General features: G+C 44.8%; 1 protein-coding gene across 4 annotated transcripts in view; it reads right to left on the bottom strand.

Moving 5' to 3' along the window:
- The window catches only part of CDC14A (cell division cycle 14A), a gene marked incomplete at both ends in the record, with an annotated part of 147,093 nt that overhangs the window by 35,045 nt on the left and 91,416 nt on the right, over nucleotides 1-20,632 (bottom strand). For all 4 annotated transcript variants that reach the window (XM_080915390.1, XM_080915389.1, XM_080915388.1 and 1 more), the window contains 2 exons: nucleotides 12,666-12,804; nucleotides 18,486-18,716. In XM_080915390.1, coding sequence (XP_080771516.1) covers nucleotides 12,666-12,804; nucleotides 18,486-18,716 — 370 coding nt within the window. The remainder of the gene's footprint in view (nucleotides 1-12,665; nucleotides 12,805-18,485; nucleotides 18,717-20,632) is intronic.

Consider the following 20,632-nt stretch of genomic DNA (forward strand, 5'->3'; position numbering starts at 1 on the left):
ATGCCAAGTGGAAGTGAGTGAAAATAACATGCTGGGGTGGTCATATGCACCTGGGACAGAAGCAGAAGGGGTGGTAGAGTTCTTAGAGGTGGTCTGGAGCACCAAGTTAGAGATCCCCATAGTGCCAAATGGCCCCACAGGAGTTGGCAAAGCACGGGATAAAAGATTAGGCCATCTTTTTTAATATTTACCGCAACAGTACGTGTGTATATGTATGTGTGTGTGTGTGCATGTGTGTATATGTGTGTGCATGCATTGTGTGTGTACATGTATGTATATGTGTATTGTACATGTGCATGTGTGTGCATGTGGAAGCCTGAAGTTGTGGTCAAATATCTTCTTTAGTCACCCTCCACTTTACATGTTGAGGCAGTTTCTCCAGTGAGCCCAGAGCTCACAGACAAGCTAGTCTAGCTAACCAGCTTGCCTTACGGGACCAATACCCTGTCTCTACCCACCAGATACAATGATTATAGGCAGGTCAAAGAGTCTGTCAGACTCTTACATGGGTTCTGAGGATCTAACCTCTAGCCACAAGTGCTTTATATACTGGGCCATCTCCCCAGATGCCTACCCCATTTTCTAGGTTGGTCTAGCAATGACCAGAGGACCATTCGCTGTGCACTCCTATTAACATCTCAGAGCTATGACAGACACACAGGTCACTCCTAGCTTAGGGTACTCACTAGTGAAACAGTCCAACAACATCAAAATGGCAGAGAGGAAGCAGACACTGAGTGGCAGAAAGTGTGGGGAAAATAATCCAGAGTCTCATGTGATGAGAGACCATGTGGAAGATTTTGTGGGATTTCTGATGGTGTAGGGGAAATGCACAAGGAAATCACCAGAAAGGGGAAAATCATTTGGAATAAACTTTAAAAGACTCAGGTGGATAAGTCTACTTTTAGGCATAAGATTTCTGTGATCAGCTGTGAGACCGTGTCTGGCCAAAATGTAGACTTTATAACCAATAAACTCTTTTAACTCTTTCCATCTCTGGCCATTTGAGGACACAGAGCATTGTGCTGCATCCAAGACCAGCATGCATTGCAGGTGGAGATGTAGTATGGAGCAGCTGCCATGAAAAAGAACTTGGCAGTACCTCCAAAGCTACACAGAGAATTCCACAATAGTCCAGCAACTCTAAAAGAACTGAGCACAGGCCCTCATTGCTCACAATATTCCAAAGTTGGGAACAACTCAATTGCCCATTAACAAGTTTATGCCTAAACAAAATACAGCAAAATAGTATTCAGGCCTTAGGCTGGCACTGTAACTCCATAATAGCGGACCTGCCTTACATGCAAAAGACATGGGTTCAATCCCCATCAATGCAACAACAGCAAAGATGGGCAGAAAAAAATTCTGATGTTTGCTACCGAGACTGAGCTACAAATTTGGCATGTGTAAGTAACTATTATGATGTGAGTGAACTATGGAACTACTCAAAGAAAAATAAGCCAGACATGATATGAGACACCTATTCTGTGAAAATTCTGTGAAATAGAAGTGACCAGGAACCAGAAGAAGAGATAAGTGAAGGTTTTATGTTTAATAGGTATGAACTTTTCATTTGGAATGATTAAAAAATATTCCACAAATTGTGGGGAAGGCCACAGAACATTGTGAATATACTTAAGATCAACAAATTATCTGATGTGGTTAAAAATTTATGATTAAAAATGAATTTTAGAACTTATTACAAAAAAACTTTACAAACTTTTATCTAGTGTAATTGGCACAAACATTTCAAGGTAAGTTCCTTATTCCAGAACTGTTAAAAATTTCTAATTATTAATTACTGTTGACATTTGAACCCACATTAGAATATTTTTTCCTTAGTAACTTTTTTTAAAGTCTTTTTTTTGAACGACTTTATTTTACAAAACAAAGATAAATGTACAGATTTTAAACATATTTTGCTTAAAATTATACATTTTTGTCAGTACTGTTTTTTCAGATATTAAAATAATTTTTACATAAAACTATGTAAATTTTTAAAGTCTTTTTTTGAACGACTTTATTTTACAAAACAAAGATAAATGTACAGATTTTAAACATATTTTGCTTAAAATTATACATTTTTGTCAGTACTGTTTTTTCAGATATTAAAATAATTTTTACATAAAACTATGTGAATGGTAACTTTTTAATGTCAACTGATGAATTTAAAAAGAAAATCATCAATTTATTTAACTTTTAAAATGTGATTTTTAACAAACAATGTAAATTAAAAACTTAAGCAGAAATGCCTGCTATATTAATAGACAAGCCATGACATCATCTACTGTTGAACTACAATTTCTTAATAATATCAAAGACTTTAAGTTCTTATATTTTAGGAAAGATCAAGTATTAAATGCTTACATTTGTTGTTAAAACAGTGAAGCTGTGCTCCTTGCCCTACTGCTGAACAGGTAGTAAAAGAACAGGTAGTAATCATCCTAGAGAACCCACTAGTTACTGTGTAGTTGAGGATGTACTCAAACCTCCGATGCTCCTGCCTCTACTTCCCCGTGTTGGGATTCCAGGTATGTGCCACCACTTAGTTCAACTGGGGGCCCCAGACTTTTTAGCAAGCACTCTAATATAACACAATACTAAGCTATCACCCCTAGGATATTTTTATGTGGCTGGGTGTAGTGTAGGTGTGGTGGGGGTGGCGAGAAGCCAGAGGACAATCTCAGTTATCTTTTTGCATCTTAATCCATGGGGTTGGGGGGTTGGTTGGTTGGTTTAGTTTGGTTTTTTGAGACAGAATCTATTTATTATAGGAGTTGGAGCTAATCAACTGTCAAGACTAGCAGACTGTTAAGCCTTGGCCGATTCTCCTACCTCTTGTCTCCAGCTCTGAAATGAAAGACACAAGCCACCTCGCCTAGTTTTTTATGTGGGTGTTGGGGAATGGATTCACGCCCTCCTGCCTATGTGGCAAGCCCTCAATCAAATGAGCTAGCTCCTTCACCCCAGTTTCGCATTTTCTAAATAGTTTATCTTATTTTCAGTAATTTCATAAAACAAAAGATAATGGTAAAGCTATTAGTTTCTGATCAGCTCAACCCAACTGTGAAATTAATTCACCAAGTTTTCTAAGCACCCATGAAAGACCTGGTATAACATGGCAACTGTGGTACGAGGTGGTTTGAATGAGAATGGCCCCTGTTGACTCACAGACTTGATGACAGCTTACAACTAATATATATGGCGAATTTGGGAGTCGATGAATTTAAGATTGAAAAGGGTTGGAGTGGGTGTGGGAGGCCACTGGAGAGACAGCTCAACAGTGAAGAGCGCTGGGTGCCCTTTGAGAGGACCCAGGTTTGGTTCACATTGCCTATACCAGATGGCTGTCACAACCCACCTGGGACTCCAATTCCAAGGGATCTGTCACCTTCTTCTGGCCTCCACAGGCACCTGCATACACACAGTGCCGAGACAGAAAAGCAAGTACACATATATACACTAAGTAAGTAAATAAATAAATAAATAAATAAATAAATAAATTTTAAAACTGCAAAGGGTTTCAGACACAAAGTGGTTACTTTCTGAAGATGATTCAAAATAGAACTCCCAGCAGGGTGTGGATTTTTAGCTCTGTGTAGGTTCTTTTGAGAAAGTTCGAGCAGAGTGGTACAGTCGAACAAACACAGCCTGACTCCACGTGTCTACAGGTTGTCTTTGAGAAGCAGGCTTTCAAAGCAAGCTAATAATAGAGTTATCTGTGTATCATCTCAAGAATCTAAAGGGCATTTAATAGTAGAAACATTTTTGGTTCATGGTGATATTTACAGCTTAAAAATGGTATTTTTAGTTTTAAGTTTAAGAAACACACTTGATGGGTGTTTTGAAAACATCTTTATTTATATCCTAGAGATAGCTTTAAATAGAAAAATATCAAACAAAGGAAAAGTTTGGGACTGCTGAAGTGTTAGTTGATCAGCAATTCGCAGAAGTGTCGTCAAACCACACTTAACACAGGTGACCCATTTGTCTAGGACACATCCATTCAACACCTGGATCTTGGCTTGTTTTTGGTTTTGTTTTCTTTTGTTTTTCAAGGAACTTAGAATATGACTAACCAGCTTTTCTACAGACAGATTTAGAACTGATACAGCTTAGAGAGTTCTGACTGAGTTTTCAGTTCTGAAAGAAAGAACGAAAGCAGTCCTTCTTGCCTATTCCATAATTCATGACAGATGGAGACACTGTGAAACATTTCTCACCCCCACTTCTCTCCTAATGACCCTGTTAATTATTCACAATTTTGCGTCATCGCTGACTTCATACTCTTCGTCCTTCATAGCACAGTTGGTCTTCAAAGACTATTTTTCCCCTTGAAATATTCCGGGTACACGTCTTTATCTCTGCAGCTCATATCTAGTGCCTTACTAAGCCTGTCTCCCTGACAGACTGAGTAGCCTCCTTTTTAGCCACTCTGACCCCCCCCCCTCCATCTACATGATGCACGATGTGCAGCCTGTAGCCCAGTCTTCCTTGAGCAAGACCAGCATCACACATCCCCCACATCAAATGCTCCAAATTACACGACAGGACAACCACAAGAAGTTCAGAATAACCTTGGTTGTCACTGGAACCTGTGCACCTTACCATCAGTATTTCATGACTGTGAGCTAGCTTCTGTAGATGACCACAACCAAAGTGGTTAATAACAACACAAAAGTTAGACTTTGGACATCTAATTGCACTTTCACTGGACTAAGACCAAAGTGTAGGCAGGATTAGTTCCCTCTGGAAGCTCTGAGGAGACAATCGGTTTCCTTATCATTATCCCTGTCCAGTGGCTGTCAAGTTCCTTGACATCTTTCCAATCCTTCCACCTTCAAGGGATACAGATATATCTTCTGCCTTGTTGTCTTCTCCCCTAGATGATTCCCTGGCTCTCATTGAAACCACAATTCTTAATCCCTTCTGCAGGGTTCCTGTTTTCTATACTGTTGCACACCCAGGAGCAGGGAAATACGCTGTGCATGGTCAGGACAACCGTACAGTCTACCATATATAAATATCAGGCCGAACACCACAGCCGTGCCAAGTTTCTCAAAATAGAAGGCAGAGCCACCACTTGTAGGAAGATCAAGTACACATACTTTCCCCTATTCTGCTCACTGAATATTTTTTAATCTCATATATGAAACAAACAAATGAAGATTCTGAAAAACCGACGAAGATAAACTAGTTACGAACCGTGAGATTCAAGAAACAGCACAGCAATGAGGTCGCGGGGGTTTGTTATATAAATCCTGTATTTTTATAAGCGAGTGACCCATATGCGATCAGACCTTTCCATCAACAAAATCTTACTTTCTACAGTCAGAGGTGATTCTAGTAAAAACAGGAAAAGTTTACACAGTGAACGTTCTGGTACAGCCAAACGCCACAGAAAAACAAAAGTGGCTGTATTTCAGCCCACCAGCAAAGGCTGAGAAGGAATCTTAGAGTCCCACCCTACTAGGCTGTCAAGGGGCAACCCCACACCCTTCTTCCCTGATTAGGGAAGCATAAAGGCAGCCATGTAGTGAGACAGACAATGACATCTTTCAAGCAAGCCCCACTCCCCTCAGAGGTGCTAACAGTGGAACTGGAATCCTATCCCAATAGACAGTTACTGGCATCCCTCTCTTCTCAGCCTAGGGTGCCAGAGGGGACCTCACCTATTGTATTATCAGTAGAAGCACTGGGAAAGGTCACACCTCCATTTCCACCCAGCAGTGACAAGAAGCCTCTGGTATCAGCAAACACTGAGGGGGGAATCCTAAGTTCTGTCTCTACCTATAGCAGCAAGACAGAAAATCTCGGGCCCAACCCGCACCCTCGGGGAAGCAAAGCAATAGGACATGTACAGGCGGGGAACATGGCTCAGTTAGTGGACTCCTTGACCCCAAGCACCACATAAACCCAATCAAAAACTGGGATATAGAACCAAACAAAAAATTCACCACTGAGGAATCTTGAATGGCTGAAAAGCACCTGAAGAAATGTTCAACATCCTTCGCCATCAGGGAAATACAAATCAAAACCACCCTGAGATTCCACCTCACACCAGTCAGAATGGCTAAGATAAAAAACAAAAACAAAAAAAAAAAAATCCTCAGGTGACAGCAGATGCTGGTGAGGATGTGGAGAAACAGGAACATTCCTCCATTGCAGGTGGGATTGCAAGCTGCTACAACCACTCTGGCAAACAGTCTGGTGGTTCCTCAGAAAACTAGCAATAGTTCTACCTAAGAACCCAGCTATACCACTCCTGGGCATATACCCAAAATATGTTCCAACATATAGCAAGGACACATGCTCCACTGTGTTCATAGCAGCCTTATTTATAATAGCCAGAAGCTGGAAGAAGCCAGATGTCCCTCAACAGAGGAATGGATTCAGAAAGTGTGGTACATTTACACGGTGAAGTACTACTCAGCTATTAAACAGTGACTTCATGAAATTTGCAGGCAAATGGATAAAACTAGAAAATAACATTCTGAGTGAAGCAACCCAGACATAAAAAAATACACATGGTATGTACTCACTGATAAGTGAATATTGGGGGAAAACCTTGGAATACCCAATATACAACTTGCAGACCATATGAAGGTCAAAAAGTAAAACCAAAGTGTGGATACTTCAGTCCTACTTAGAAGGGGGAACAAGATAGTCACAGGAGATAGAGGAAGGGAGGGCCTGGGAGGGAGAGAGAAAGGAGAGAAAATGGGGGAGATCAGGTGTGGAAGGAGATAGGGAGATGTACTGAAGGTTAGAAAATTGAACAGAGGACTGTAGCAGTGGGGAATGGAGAATTGGGTGTAGCACTAGAAAGTCCCAGATGCCAGGAAAGTAAGAAATTCCCAGGACGCAGCAGGGATGACATTAGCTAAAACACCCAACAAAGGGGAGACAGAACCTATAGAGACCACTTGGGAGGGGAGGCCCTTAGTCCAGTGAAGCTTCGATGTCCCAGGAATGCTAGAGTGGTGAGGCAGGAGTGAGTGAGTGGGTGGGTAAGCCCCCTCATAGAAGCAGAGGGAGAAGGAATGGGGGGAAAAAGGGTTTGCAGATGGGAAGGAGGACAACATGTGAAATGTAAATAAATAAAATAACCAATAAAAACAACAACAAACTGTTTAAATCCTGAAAATTAAAGATAATTTTAAAAATCTTAATGAAAATGGCAACAGCAGGACTTATGCTTAGCAGTAATTGTGGAGGGCAGATGGAAGCTGCAAATGCTTGCAGACGAAGCTATGACCTTTCACGAAGGAAGAAGAAATTAAGACATACTCAGATGCCAGAAAATGAAAGAACTGGGTGCCAGCATATCTACTCTAAAAGAAGCTTTAGGGCTGAAGAGATGGCCCAGGGTGGAGAAATGGAAACCAGAGACAGGATTCCTGGAAGCTTAAGGACTAGCCTGCCTGACATACACATCAGCAAACACAGGAGACCCTGTCTCAAACACATCTGAGGTTGACCTTTGAACTTCCCATTGTGCCATGGCATACATGCACGCGCGCACACACACACACACACACACACACACACACACACACACACACACACACACACACTGCTCACCCAAGATAAAAGAAGCACTGTAAGACATTTCCTAATCCAAATAAAAAGATAGAAGAAACTTCAGAGAGGAACAACTATTTTAGTAAGAAATAATACGAAAGAACAAAGTAGATTTTTTTTCTTCTTCCTTTTGTATCTTAATAATAATGAGGAAAGCAAAGATGTTGCCTCTTTCTGCTGTAGTTCTGAACGTTCACTAGTGAAATAGTTCAAATAATTATAAATAGTGATGGTGGATAGAAGGAAGCCAACATTTCTCTAGACAGCACCACTCAAATTGTAAAATGACAACATTTTGGATTGTGATTAGATGGAAGATAGAGGATGGTGACAGTAAACAGTAGGTAAGTAGAAGAGTTGGATGGATGGATGGGTGGGTAGATGAATGGATGGATGGATGGATGGATGGATGGATGGATGGATGGATGAATGGATGGATGAGTAGATTGTGGATGGATGAATGGATGGGTAAATGTGTGGGTTGATAAATGGGTAGATAGGTGGATGGGTGGATATGTGGGTGGGTGGGTAAATGGATGGATGGACACACAGATGTGATTGATTGGTAATCACAATTTGTAGGGTAAATCATGGGCTGACACTTTGAAGGTCATGAGTTAAAATGAATCTTTCTTCTTGGAAAGCTAATTCTGGGCAGATCTCTGTTACAACAGAGAATTAAGACAGAAAATAAAAACCTTAAAATTGTCTCATTAAGAACTTCATGCTGAGAAGGACGAGATCAACTCTCCTCAGTTGTTTACATTTAACAGAAAAAGCCTTTTGTCAGCTCTGAACAGTACACGAGCAGAGCAGAAGAAAAATTGCTGTTAGCACAAAATAACCTTGGAGAAGGTTCAGTGGTATGTTTAAAGTAGCAAGTGGGAAAAGGGTATTTGAAATAAAGTTTCCAAGCCTAACAGGAAATATCAGGAAGAGAGTAAGTGAATTTATCCAGTGAAGCCCTTCAGACTCCTCATTTCCCCAAATGCCAAATTGCCTCTCATTCTGCCCCCACTCCACACAAGCCCTGCACTAGTACAGACTTCTGCACATCCCCTCGGCTTTCCAGACCTCCAGAAACCACTGGCTAACACCCCTAAAGCCCAAGGCACACTGCCCGGTTGCTCTGTCACAGGTGTCCATCCAACAGATCATATGAACAAAAGATGCAAGTTAGCCAACACTGTGAACAACCTAAATGCTCACCAGGAGGACAAAAAAAATCATATACTCAAACATCCCAACGCTACACAGCAATAGAAGGAAACAAGCATTTCTATCATTAGTACAAAAGAATGTAAGATTTAGAAAAATAGACACACTTGGTTCTGCTCAGACAACACTCAAAGGCCTGCACAGTTCACTTATGGTGTGACGAGTCAGACATAGCCTTGCTGAACTGGGCGTTGAGTGGCAAAAACCACAAGAGTGGGCTCTGACTAGTAGTGTTTTCTACGTCTGGGTCTTGGGAAGGATACATGGGACGAATGCTTCGCTCACTCACTGACCTCTAGCTTATTATAGTCCACAGACACCAGCTTTTACTCCGCTGCTTTGTTTTGTTTTGTTTTTTATTTCACTTTGATTTCTGAGATGGTGTCTTTCTATATTTCTGAGGCTGGCCTATAACACTTCGTAGCCCAGCAAACCTGGAACTTGTATCTCCCTGCCTCAGAATTCTGAGTTGTGGAGTTGCTGCACGCTACCGTACCTTATTCGTTTAGCCTTCATTCCAGACTGAAGATGTGAGTGAGTTTCTGCCTCAGGACCTCCATATATTCCCTGCACGTGGAACATGGGACTTGCTCCTTCTTGTCCTCTAGTGTTCAACACTCTCTTCAGTCTTCCAGTGCGGAGAGAGCTCCTCCCCCCACTATTACCCTCTCCCCATCTCTATCTTCCTAGCACCTACCATCAAAAGCTATCCCATATACAGACCACATATCTACCTGCGGCATATTCTCCCAATAGAAAGGCAAGTATTACAAAAACCTTGGCTGAGACATTTACTGCCATACCCTGGATGCAAGAACACTGCCTGATATAAGCCCGCAGAGAATACACAGCTGCTGGATGGATGTGTGTCCCTGGTACCCTAAATGACAACCCCCCCCCCAGGGGCTACACCAATCACAAGCTAGGAATCGGTGAAGCTGAGAGGAGGGGAGGGAGAGAATAAGAGACTAAAAAGTTACGTTTGATAACTTGACAGAATAGCCCTAGATACAACCCTGAAAAAGACAACCTAAGGAAGCCTGGGAGAAGCCATGAACAACACAGGCATTACTCCGTGCAAGTTCAAAACACCTCACAAAGCAGAAAAGGTATAAGAGAAATCTACCTTCTGGAAGGTTCTGATCCAAGCATTACATACAGTACTTAGCTATGGAAGTAGGTCGGTCCTACACTTCAGTTTGCACAGGCAAGTACTTGGGAAACTGTACTACGAGTCACATTGAAGGGTGTCGCCAAAGTCTTATAGCGTATCATTTACAGATAAAAGGCATTGCTCGAAGCCAAGTGCAGATGCCTCAGGACCCTATGTCTTCTGATACCATTATAAGAGAAGGCAGAGAACAGTGGGGTGGCGAAAACATTGGGGACACAAGCAGAAAGGGGAACAATGGTAGACCCTGACACCTGCACAGGAGGGAAAAAGACCTGAACCAAGTGTGTCCTGGGTCCTTCGGCTGTGCCTTTTAAAGAGACAGTCTTCCGACTGATCGTTTTAAGACTGAGAAAGTGGATTAAAGAAGCAGGTTTGGGAACATTAGGGTTTCAAGTTTCAAACCTTGAGGTCACTTATTCAACATTACCAAGCGGTTAGCATCATCAGCGCCAGGCTTATGCCCGTACTACAGACGCATTAACGCACAACGGAGAACCGGAGGAAGCCCGTGATCTCCTGAGAATAAAGCCCTAGCAGACTAGCTTGTTTGTCCCGATGAGGAGAGACATGGACACTCTGTCTCTTTAAGGACCCTGCTTGTGCAGAACTTTTCTTTCAACCCATCACGTTCCCGTCTCTTGCTCTCGAGCTGAGTTTTTCCTGCTCGTTTCCGGATTTCCGTTTCCGGATTTCCGTTTCCGGATTTCCTTAGCAGTTATCCCCGTGGGTTTAGTGGAAGAGTACTCCCTCGGGCGCAAAGATTTCTTAATTATTTCAGATGTGAAAAGCTTACTGGGGACATCGTTCTTGCTTAGGACACCTCATCTAAACCAGAGTGATTTAAGTCAAATGGAACCATTCCAGCTGGAGGGCAAAGAAAGAAAGCGTCTGCGTAAGGTGTCAGAAACTGACCGGTGCATTCGAATTGGACTGAAGACAATTAGTTCCGCTTCCTCTCAGGCTAGGAGACTGAAGGTGTGGCTCGATGGTTAGCGCACCTGCGTAGCATTCAAAGAGGTCTGGGTTCAATCAACCTTGTCATCCCAGCACTCAGAAGGTTGGAAGCAGAGGCAGCTAAGCCACCCTCAGCTATTTATTGAGGTCAAGGCTAACCAGAGCTATTATCTCAAAGCAAAGGAAAATTTTCCTCCTCCTTCTATTTGTGCTTAATATGAGGAAGCCAGATGTTTCATAAAGGACATCCTTACAAATAGAATCTTCTCACAGTGGCCTGGGGTTGGCTGGAAAGACATGGGTGTGGGTTTATAAAGGAGTGATCTTCCAAATAATGAGCCTGAAGCCAGTGGCGACCTGATCAGAATGGACTTAGTGAACCTTATTTTCTCATTCGTCCATTCCTTCTCACAGGAATCTGAAACTTAAGTTTCTTTAGTAGCTTGATTGTCTCACTAAATCCAGAAACTGACCCAGACACTGACCCATGACTGACCCAGTGACTGACCCCAGGGACTGACCAGGGACTGACCCCAGTGACTGACCCATGACTGACCCATGACTGACCCCAGTGACTAACCCAGTGACTGACCCCAGTGACTGACCCATGACTGACCTATGACTGACCCAGTAACTGACCCCAGGGACTGACCCCAGTGACTGACCCAGTGACTGACCCAGGGACTGACCCATGACTGACCCCAATGACTGACCCATGACTGACCCAGGGACTGACCCCAGTGACTGACCCCAGGGACTGACCCATGACTGACCCGTGACTGACCCCGGGACTGACCCCAGTAACTGACCCCAGGGACTGACCCCAGTGACTGACCCCAGGGACTGACCCAGGGACTGACCCCAGTGACTGACCCAGGGACTGACCCATGACTGACCTATGACTGACCCCAGTGACTGACCCAGGGACTGACCCATGACTGACCCCAATGACTGACCCCAATGACTGACCCATGACTGACCCAGGGACTGACCCCAGTGACTGACCCAGGGACTGACCCATGACTGACCCATGACTGACCCATGACTGACCCATGACTGACCCATGACTGACCCATGACTGACCCCAGTGACTGACCCATGACTGACCCAGTGACTGACCCCAGTGACTGACCCCAGTGACTGACCCAGTGACTGACCCATGACTGACCCAGTGACTAACCCATGACTGACCCCGGGACTGACCCCAGTGACTGACCCCAGTGACTGACCCATGACTGACCCCAGTGACTGACCCCAGTGACTGACCCAGTGACTGACCCAGTGACTGACCCATGACAGACCCATGACTGACCCCAGTGACTGACCCATGACTGACCCAGTGACTGACCCATGATTGACCCAGTGACTGACCCCAGTTGTGAGGGGTTTGGATTTTTTTTTCGTTCTGCTTTTAGACACACAAGCAAAAGAAAGAAATGAGCAGTGTCAAATGGGAAGACATAAGAAAATTGCACTGTAGCCACATCACGCATAGAAAGTGACAGGAAAGGGGTGGGCAGAGATGACAGAGCTCCTCTGTCACCTGATCTAAGAGATACAAAGTACAAAATCAGAGACCTTAGCTGTCACGTCAACAATAGTCTTCCAGAAGCGCCACCTTCTCTAACAATGGAGTTGTTTTATAACGGAGTCCACAGCCAGGGAACAAGGGTTGAGAGGCTCAGGGGCGAGAAGGAAAAACAGGGAACTACTGTCATTGGAAAGGGGCACTTACTCTTCCAGGAAATGCTGCTGAGGTCCGATGATGGAACCTGGTCTGCAGATTCTGATCCAAGCAATGATTTCGGCGTGTGTAAACCTGTAGTGTTTCATGACATAACAGGCGATCAAAGTCCCAGTTCTTCCCAGACCAGCTGTAAAAAAAAAGAAAACAAAAAAATGCAGTAGAGCAAGTGCATCCACAAACCCCTTAACAGTGCCCTGTCCACGGACTGCGCTCGATTCCAGTGCAAAGACGGCAGAAATGGCTGGCATTCGTGAAGTTTCTCCCATGTAAAAAAAATACACATTTTCAGGCTGGAGATGTAGTTTATTGGCACAGCGCCTGGCAAACCTGTGCAATGCCCCTGGTTTAATTCCCAGTGCCAAAGGAAAAAGCGGGGGATGGGGGACCACAACATGAAACCGAACCACCCACATTTTTCTATAACCAACAGAAAGGGCAAAGTGTAGCTGCCCTGCATTTTAGGGTAAGAAAGTGACATGAATTCAGGAAATGGATCTGGAGGCAGAAAACTGCTGTCCAGGGGGAGAAATGGGCGGGCAGAGGCCAGGGTGCAAAGATGGCGGCCAAGAGAGGCCGGGAGGCAGCGATAAGGGGCTAGAGGTGAGTTAGAAAGACATTTTGATTGAGTCACCATGGAATTTAAAATGACTAACATCTCTGACCTGAAACTCATCTATGAAAAGGGATTTAGAATTAGAGAAGGGAATGGGAAAAATCAGGTGTGGTGGCCCATACTTGTCACCCTGGAATTGAGGAGGCACAGCAAGAGAATCATGAGGTTCAAGTCCAGCCAGGGCACAATGTGTGAGACTCTATCAGAAAGAAAGAAGCAGGAAGAGAGGGAAAGAGAGAGAAAGAGAGAGATGGGGAGAGAGATGAAATCTAGTCAATAGCGTTGTTTGTGAATAGTCTAGGACTAGGGCAGTAACTTAATGGTAGAAAGTTTGTTTCTCGTGCATGAAACTTTAGGCTCAATCCCCAGTGCTACAATAAATGAATAAAGCCATTGACTTGAATAAGAAGAAACAAAATATTGCATTTTCCCTGGTCAAATAATAAAAATAATATACTCCCCCCACCCCAGTACTATGAAAAGCACAGTATTTGATCAGATCTGAGGAACAGTCATAATGTCTAATGGTGCAATATACATCACTGCTTATCAATTTTTAAACCCACTCTAATTTAAGAAGTATTAAAAATATAAAAAATGAATGTCTTTACGTCAGCTTTTCCATAGTTATTCTAATTAAGTTGCATTGACTTATCTGTGGTGTACGTGTGCACAGAGGTCAGACAGCAATGGTCAAGAGTCCTTTATCTCCTTCACCATGAGGATCCAGCAATCAAACTCAGGTGGACAGGCTAGGCAGCCAGCACCTTCAGCTGCTGAGCCATCTGATATTACTGCTTCCCAGAAACATCTCTGGACATTTATTTCTAATTGCCTACCATGAAATTGCCCTGCTACAGGAACCTATACACTGCACGTGAATCTGTACTTCTATGCAGGAAAAAAAAAATAGGATTTTGCCTAGCACAAGCAATTTGCCCACTTGATAGCAATACTGCTTAGAATGGTCATCAAACGTGACAGCCAAAGGACAGGGACAGTCAAGTTTATGCCCATAGATGCCGGCCTTCCCTTCCCACTCGCCTTTCCTGTTTAAAAAGTATACATGCACTAATATTAGATGAGGGGTGTGTGTGTGTGTGTGTGTGTGTGTGTGTGTGTGTGTGTGTCCTAAGCTCCTTTTGACTCAGCTCGAACATCCACAACAATAACGGGGCAGAGTTAACCACAGCTTCAGTGGACTCCCACTTTACTATAAAGAATTGTTACTATAACTCTCCAGATGCTTAACAAGGCTTGCGTAACTGAGGAAGGAGCTGCAGCTGAGCACGTTAGGACAGGTACCAGAGCCAGCTGGTCTCGGGGGTTTCCAGTTTGGGTCCCTGTCCGGAGAGCAGAGGGGGCTTCTTCCTAGAGACTCTCACAACTGCTCCTCATGCAGGGAGCTGTCAGGTACCCCCCCACCCCAAGTCAGGCTCCTAATCCTCCTCACATCCAAGAGATGGTACTGCGAGTGTTCAAATTTCTCTGAAACTGAAGTTGCTTCACCCCCCCCCCCTTTTAAAAGGAGTCTATAATTTTAGGTCTATAAAAAGAACCTACTTAGCACTCCATCATTGGAAGCTCTTACCACAGTGAACAGAATAGGAGTACTTCACTAAGTTTCTATTAAAACTTTAACAAAAATGTTAAAGCATCCGTAATTAAAGGGCTCCCTGGCACCGCATGGCAAAGGTGCAGGGTGCTCTATTTAGAACAGATGCTTTAGACCTGCCAGTCCTCCTGGTTCCCAGTAGGGTATCAATATGCACAGAACGGAGTAAAAATGTTGCTCTATCTTACATTAATACTGGTGCTAGAGAATGCCCTGAATTTACAGCTACTCCTTTAATCACCCACAATATGGGCTGTAGACACAGCCTTGTGGTGGGTTTCCGCACCTTTGCAACACAGCTGTGTCTAATTTGCCCTGAGTGACACTGGATGCTGACACATGACATTTTCATTTCCTCTCTGTTTCCCCCGGAGAGTTCATTTAACAAAGGACAGGAGGCTCACTCCCATCTCCTTTTGTTCAATTAAAACACTGAGTGCTGCTTGAATTTCCAGAAAATTAAGCTGACTTAATCAGGGCAGATGTCAAAGCAATTAGCAAGCCCAGGTAGCTAAGTGCGCCATTAAAAACAAAACAGCTGCAATAAAACCAAAGGTGTGATGCCTGTAGAAGAATCCTGCCTGGGTTAACAAGGGAAAAAGGAGGAGGTCACCGCACAGGTAAGTAACACCCGTATCAGTGTGACTCCTCTCTAAGAGCTCACTTCAACGCTTGCGGAAACATGGGGAGAAAAACAGCTCTGCCATAGGGAAAAGTGTGTCTACGTTCCTTAAGAGGTAAACATTCACAGGTAGGTGATACACAAAGACAGCCTGTACATCAACAAGAATATTTAGCCGCCGAGTTTTCTTCCAGCATCTCTTGGTGGCCACATGCCATCCAGGTAGGCACTTCGTTTAAATTTAAGCTGTGTCTGGAAGACACTGTTTCCGGGGAATCATCCGCCGCCTCTGGCTTTATCTTTCCACCTCCACTTCCCCTTAGATTCCTGAGCCTTGGAGTGGGGGTGGGGACATGTAAAAAGACATCCCATTTAGGATGACTGCTCCAAAGGCTCTCACTCTCGGTGCATTGTCCACTGTGGATTGATAATAATTCCCATCTACTGCAAGAGCGAGTGATTGCCGTGTGAACTCACAGAGGCTGTGCCGGCACTCACAAGAGCCGCACGGGTTCAAGCCACACAGGGTCGCAGCACTGAGACAGGGAGGGAAGGGGACACAGGGTGCCAACCCTAACCAAAAAGCTACTTCCTGTAGATGGGAAACAGTTTTTCCCTAGGGAGTCTCCCTGTTAACCACACCCCAGGGCAGCTCCCAGTCCCAGAAGTAATTGACCAACACAAGATGAACTCCATGTTTTTGTGCTAGGGAACTTTTGTTTCATTTTATTTTGTTTGGGCATTTTTAAAAAATCTTATTTTTTTCTGTTTGTTTTGATTTTTGTCTTCTGTTTTCTTGTTTTTGAGATGAACAGAGAACATGAGGTTGGGTGCATAAGACGGATAGGAAAGGAATTGGGGGAAAGGAAAAACATGATAAAAATACTATTTGAAAATTTTTAAGTAAAAAGTGAAAGCTATGTCTTTTTCTTCCTTGAGAGTTGATCCAAAGTATATCTTATAAATATACAGATATACACATAACCTTGTGATAATAAAACTGATTAGGGAAAAGGCCAAATTAATCTCCTAGGGGAAAAGCTGGGTTTTGGTTTAAATAGGAAACCGAACATCCAAATCGATGAGAGGAGGACCCGGTACTAAAGCTTCATTCCCACAACCCGCTCGGGAGGTATGTGAATGGGGGGCCTTGTCCTGCAGCTGAGCAACCTCTAATAGTGTGGGACACCACTATGTTAGTTACCAGAGTTAGGGTCAGACACTGGGTCCCAACCACCCCTCCCCCTCTCACACCCCGAGACACACACACACACACACACACACACACACACACACACACACACACACGGAGGGGTGCGGGAGGAATTAGTTCTCCCTCAAGCTGGCTTCTCTCAGCAGGAAAATCCAATTTCGTGGGGTCCATAAACTTAGCCTTCTGATAGGCAAACGCAGCTGGCACAAAATTCTATTTAGTTCAGAACAAGCCAGTTCTCTGCGTCGGGGAGAGACCAGAAGCAACGGAGTGAGCAAGGAGCACCCTTCTAACAACCCAGAGAGACTGACTGTCCTGCAAGCCAGGGTCTTTCCCTCCAAAGAAGGTGGGTGCAGCCTGGCTTCGTGAGCCATCCCTAAATCGGGGGCCATGTGCGGGTCCTTCTTCCAGGCTTCTTCCAAGCTCAGCTTCGCAGCGCTGCTCACAGCTCACATGTTCAGCAAAGTTCCTCCACCTACTCAAATCTTAAACATAGAAACAAGGGCCTACAAAATGGTATTTTAATTTCTGTCAGAACCAAAGCCACACTGTCTGAATAAGGCAGTTACAGCCGCCCTGCGCTCATCAAAAGAACAGTACCATCCCCAACACCTACTGGCCGATTTGCATAATATGCCACAAAAACCCTTTGTGGCCACAAAGCCAGTGTGAGAGCGCCACCTCGCGGCATTGTGAGGAGCTGCGAGTGGCTTGCTTGAGGTTCCAAGCGGAGGAGTGAATTGTCTCCGCTGAAATTAAGATCACCAAAACTAGTCAACCTACGGTGGAATCTGAGCTCCTTCCGACTTAACTGGAAATCCTGCATTTTTATTTATTTTTTAAATTGGGACCTACACTTGCTCTACTGACCAGTCTCTGAGTCAGAGTGCCCACTCCAGAAGCCAGGTTCTCAATTGTGCAGCCAAGCCCTCCGGTTAATTCTGAGCTAACCCATAGCAGGTAATGGGCGCGAAGACCCTCCATTCTATGAGGTAGAAGACTTAGGAAAGGAGCTGCACAAGGGTGTAAGAGCAGAGAGACCCTTAAAAGAAAGCAATCTAGAGGAGCTAGGAGGACACTCAGTAAGCCTCCCAAGCAAGAATGGGGTCTTTGGGTTTGAGCCCCAATATCCACAACAAAGGTATAATGACCCAAGTATAATCCAGGTGCTCGTGAATGGGGAGGGTAGAGAGAAGAGAATCTGTGGGACTCGCCGACCAGTCAGTATAACCAAAAAGGCAAGATCCCCCTTCAGTGAGAAACCCTCTCTCAAAAATACAAAACTGGAGACTAAGGAAGCCTTGAGTTGTCAAAGTCTGGCATACACACTAGTGAACACTCACACAGACACACACCAACATGGAAACACTACATGTCAGGTGATGGAAGAGTATTTAGAAAAGACGATCAATTCGGAAGGGAAAGGGGGCAAGGGAACTAACATTCGCCTCTAAGGAAAGATGTCTTTCTGGTCTACGGACACCTCTTCCTGCTGATGTTCAGAGTCAATGAGCCTGGGCTCAGAAGAGTCACAAGTACATGCAATGACTTGTCCAGAAAGCTGGGTCCCACCTCCAAGACAATTAATCCTTTCTTTAGGGAAGGGATTATTACAAGGGGCTCATGTTCCAACTGTCTAACACCAAAGAAAAACACCCTACTGCATTCTATCACCCGAGGGTCTTGCTCATGATCGGGTGGGTTCGGGCCCCCAGCACGGCGGACCCCTGACAGCTCGGGCACACCTTTGCAGTGGACGGCAATGGCCCCCTCCGTGTTCTCACAGATGTTCAGGAATCGTCGCACGATGTTGTCGCTGGGGGTGCTGCCGTCTATGAAGAACAGGTCATAGTGCTCGAAGCCGGCGTCCGTGAAGCGCTTCGCTTCGTAAATCTTTTTGTTCAATCTCACGATTGTGGTCACGTTGTTCTTTTTGAAATAGGGAAAGTAGGCTTCGGGAGCGTGGAGAGGGTAACCTACAGGCAAACAGGGACAGTCAGCAGAAAAGTACAGCCCGCCTCACATAAACAGCAAAGTATTGAAACCTCACAGAGTTAGGGGGAAAGAGTGTCTTACGAGGGTGTGAAAGGTCACAGAGAAGCCATCAAAGTACCGGCTGACCTAACCATGAACACCAGAGGCTGCTACAACCTACGCACACACACACACACACACACACACACACACACACACACACACAAACCCTCTGTGTTTTGAAAAGAGTTTGCCAAAAATGGCATCCTCCAAGAACCCCAATCCTAGAAGTGTGATCTTGGATGCCCCAAGCAAAGGCAGCTCTGAAGTACTCAAACGCACAGAGCAGTGCTGGGCTGATTTGGGGTGATTTTCCTTCTTGAACATTATTCTTTACTTAATAGATTCGTTTCCATCTATAGCACAGCTGCCTGGAAAACAGGGTTGTGATTAATTATCATTGGCATTGTCCAAGTCACAGCTTGTAAGATTTCTCCAAACGATGCCCTTAAAATAGCAGCTGGGAACTGAGGAGAAGGAGGTCAAAGGGTTCCATTAGACCCCAGGAATGCGATCCAGGGTCCTAGTGCCCAGTGTGTTTTAAAAACATCACCCTGGACTGGACCCATGTGTGAAGCATGGTATGTGCATAGTTTTAATCAATCATATGTGGAGCATAAATATATACTTATCCAATAAAAATATTTCCAAGGAACATTAAGAGAGCAACTTTTGGTAGACAGTTGTGGAGACGATCTCCAGATGCTCCGGCATGTCCCCTAGCAAGCAAGCATTCTTGGGAGCTTCAGATGCACTTGGGTCATCCAGAGTGATGATAACCTTTCCTTGCAACCCCAGGAGCTAAGAGGATGAATTTCCTAGCACACTGGTTACCACCACACACTCACTCAGGGGTCACCCATTCAGGGTTCGCCAGTTGCTGGCAGGTTCTTGGAAGACCAGGCAAGTGAAGTAACCTCATTAGGACTCCACAGGGACGATGTGTGTCAGAGAATGAATTAGAGGGTTTCCATACTATTCTCTTGGCTGCGTGTCCTGTTCACCCTGTCAATTTCTCTCCTTCTCTCCCTCCCTCCCTCCCTTCCTCCTTCCCTCCCTTCCTCCTCCTCCTCCTCCTCCTCCCTCTCTCTCTCTGTCTCTCTCCCTTCCCTCCCTCCATCCCTTCCTCTTCCTCCTCCTCCTCCTCCTCCTCCTCCTTCTCTCTCTCTGTCTCTCCCTCTCTCCCTTCCCTCCCTCCCTTCCTCCCTTCCTCCTCCTCCTCCTCCTCCTCCTCCTCCTCCTTCTCTCTCTCTCTCCCTCCCTCCCTCCCTCCCTCCCTTCCTCCTCCTCCTTTTTCTTCTTCTCCCTCCCTCTCTCTCCCCCTCTCTCTCTGCTCCAACTCAGTCTTTGTATCTCTGGGTCCATCTACCACTCCATGCAGTCTTCCTTTCTAGCATCCTTTCTGTTTCCTATCAGAGTAGGAGAGTTGACCAAACAAACCAAAGAAAGCCTTTCTTCCCGCCTGTCAGCACTTCAGCCAGAGCTCCCATCTTAGCTTGGCATCCCTTGAACTGGCCATATGTCTCCACCGACAACAGAGCCTCTTTGTCTCTGCTCCTCAAGCCCCAAATCTACACAGCCATTGTCATTCCCTTTGGAGCTCTGAGCACCAGCAGAGCTTCCTCCACGGGCCTCTGTCCTCCCCACTCCCCTTTGCTTTCATACCTTAGCCTCAGAGGGACCTACTGCCTTCTCCATCACCCTCTGCATCCTTCATTGATGTTCCTCTTGTTAGTCTCACTGTAACACACTCCCTGTACTAAATTCTCTCTGAAGGGCTAACATCAAGAGCTCAGATGACAAATGCTGTTGGAGATGTCTGGAATGTGAAACCCTTATTCACCGTGGGTGGGATGCA

This window comes from Micromys minutus (genome assembly GCF_963924665.1).
Source record: "Micromys minutus genome assembly, chromosome: 4".
Taxonomy (NCBI): Eukaryota; Metazoa; Chordata; class Mammalia; order Rodentia; family Muridae; genus Micromys; species Micromys minutus.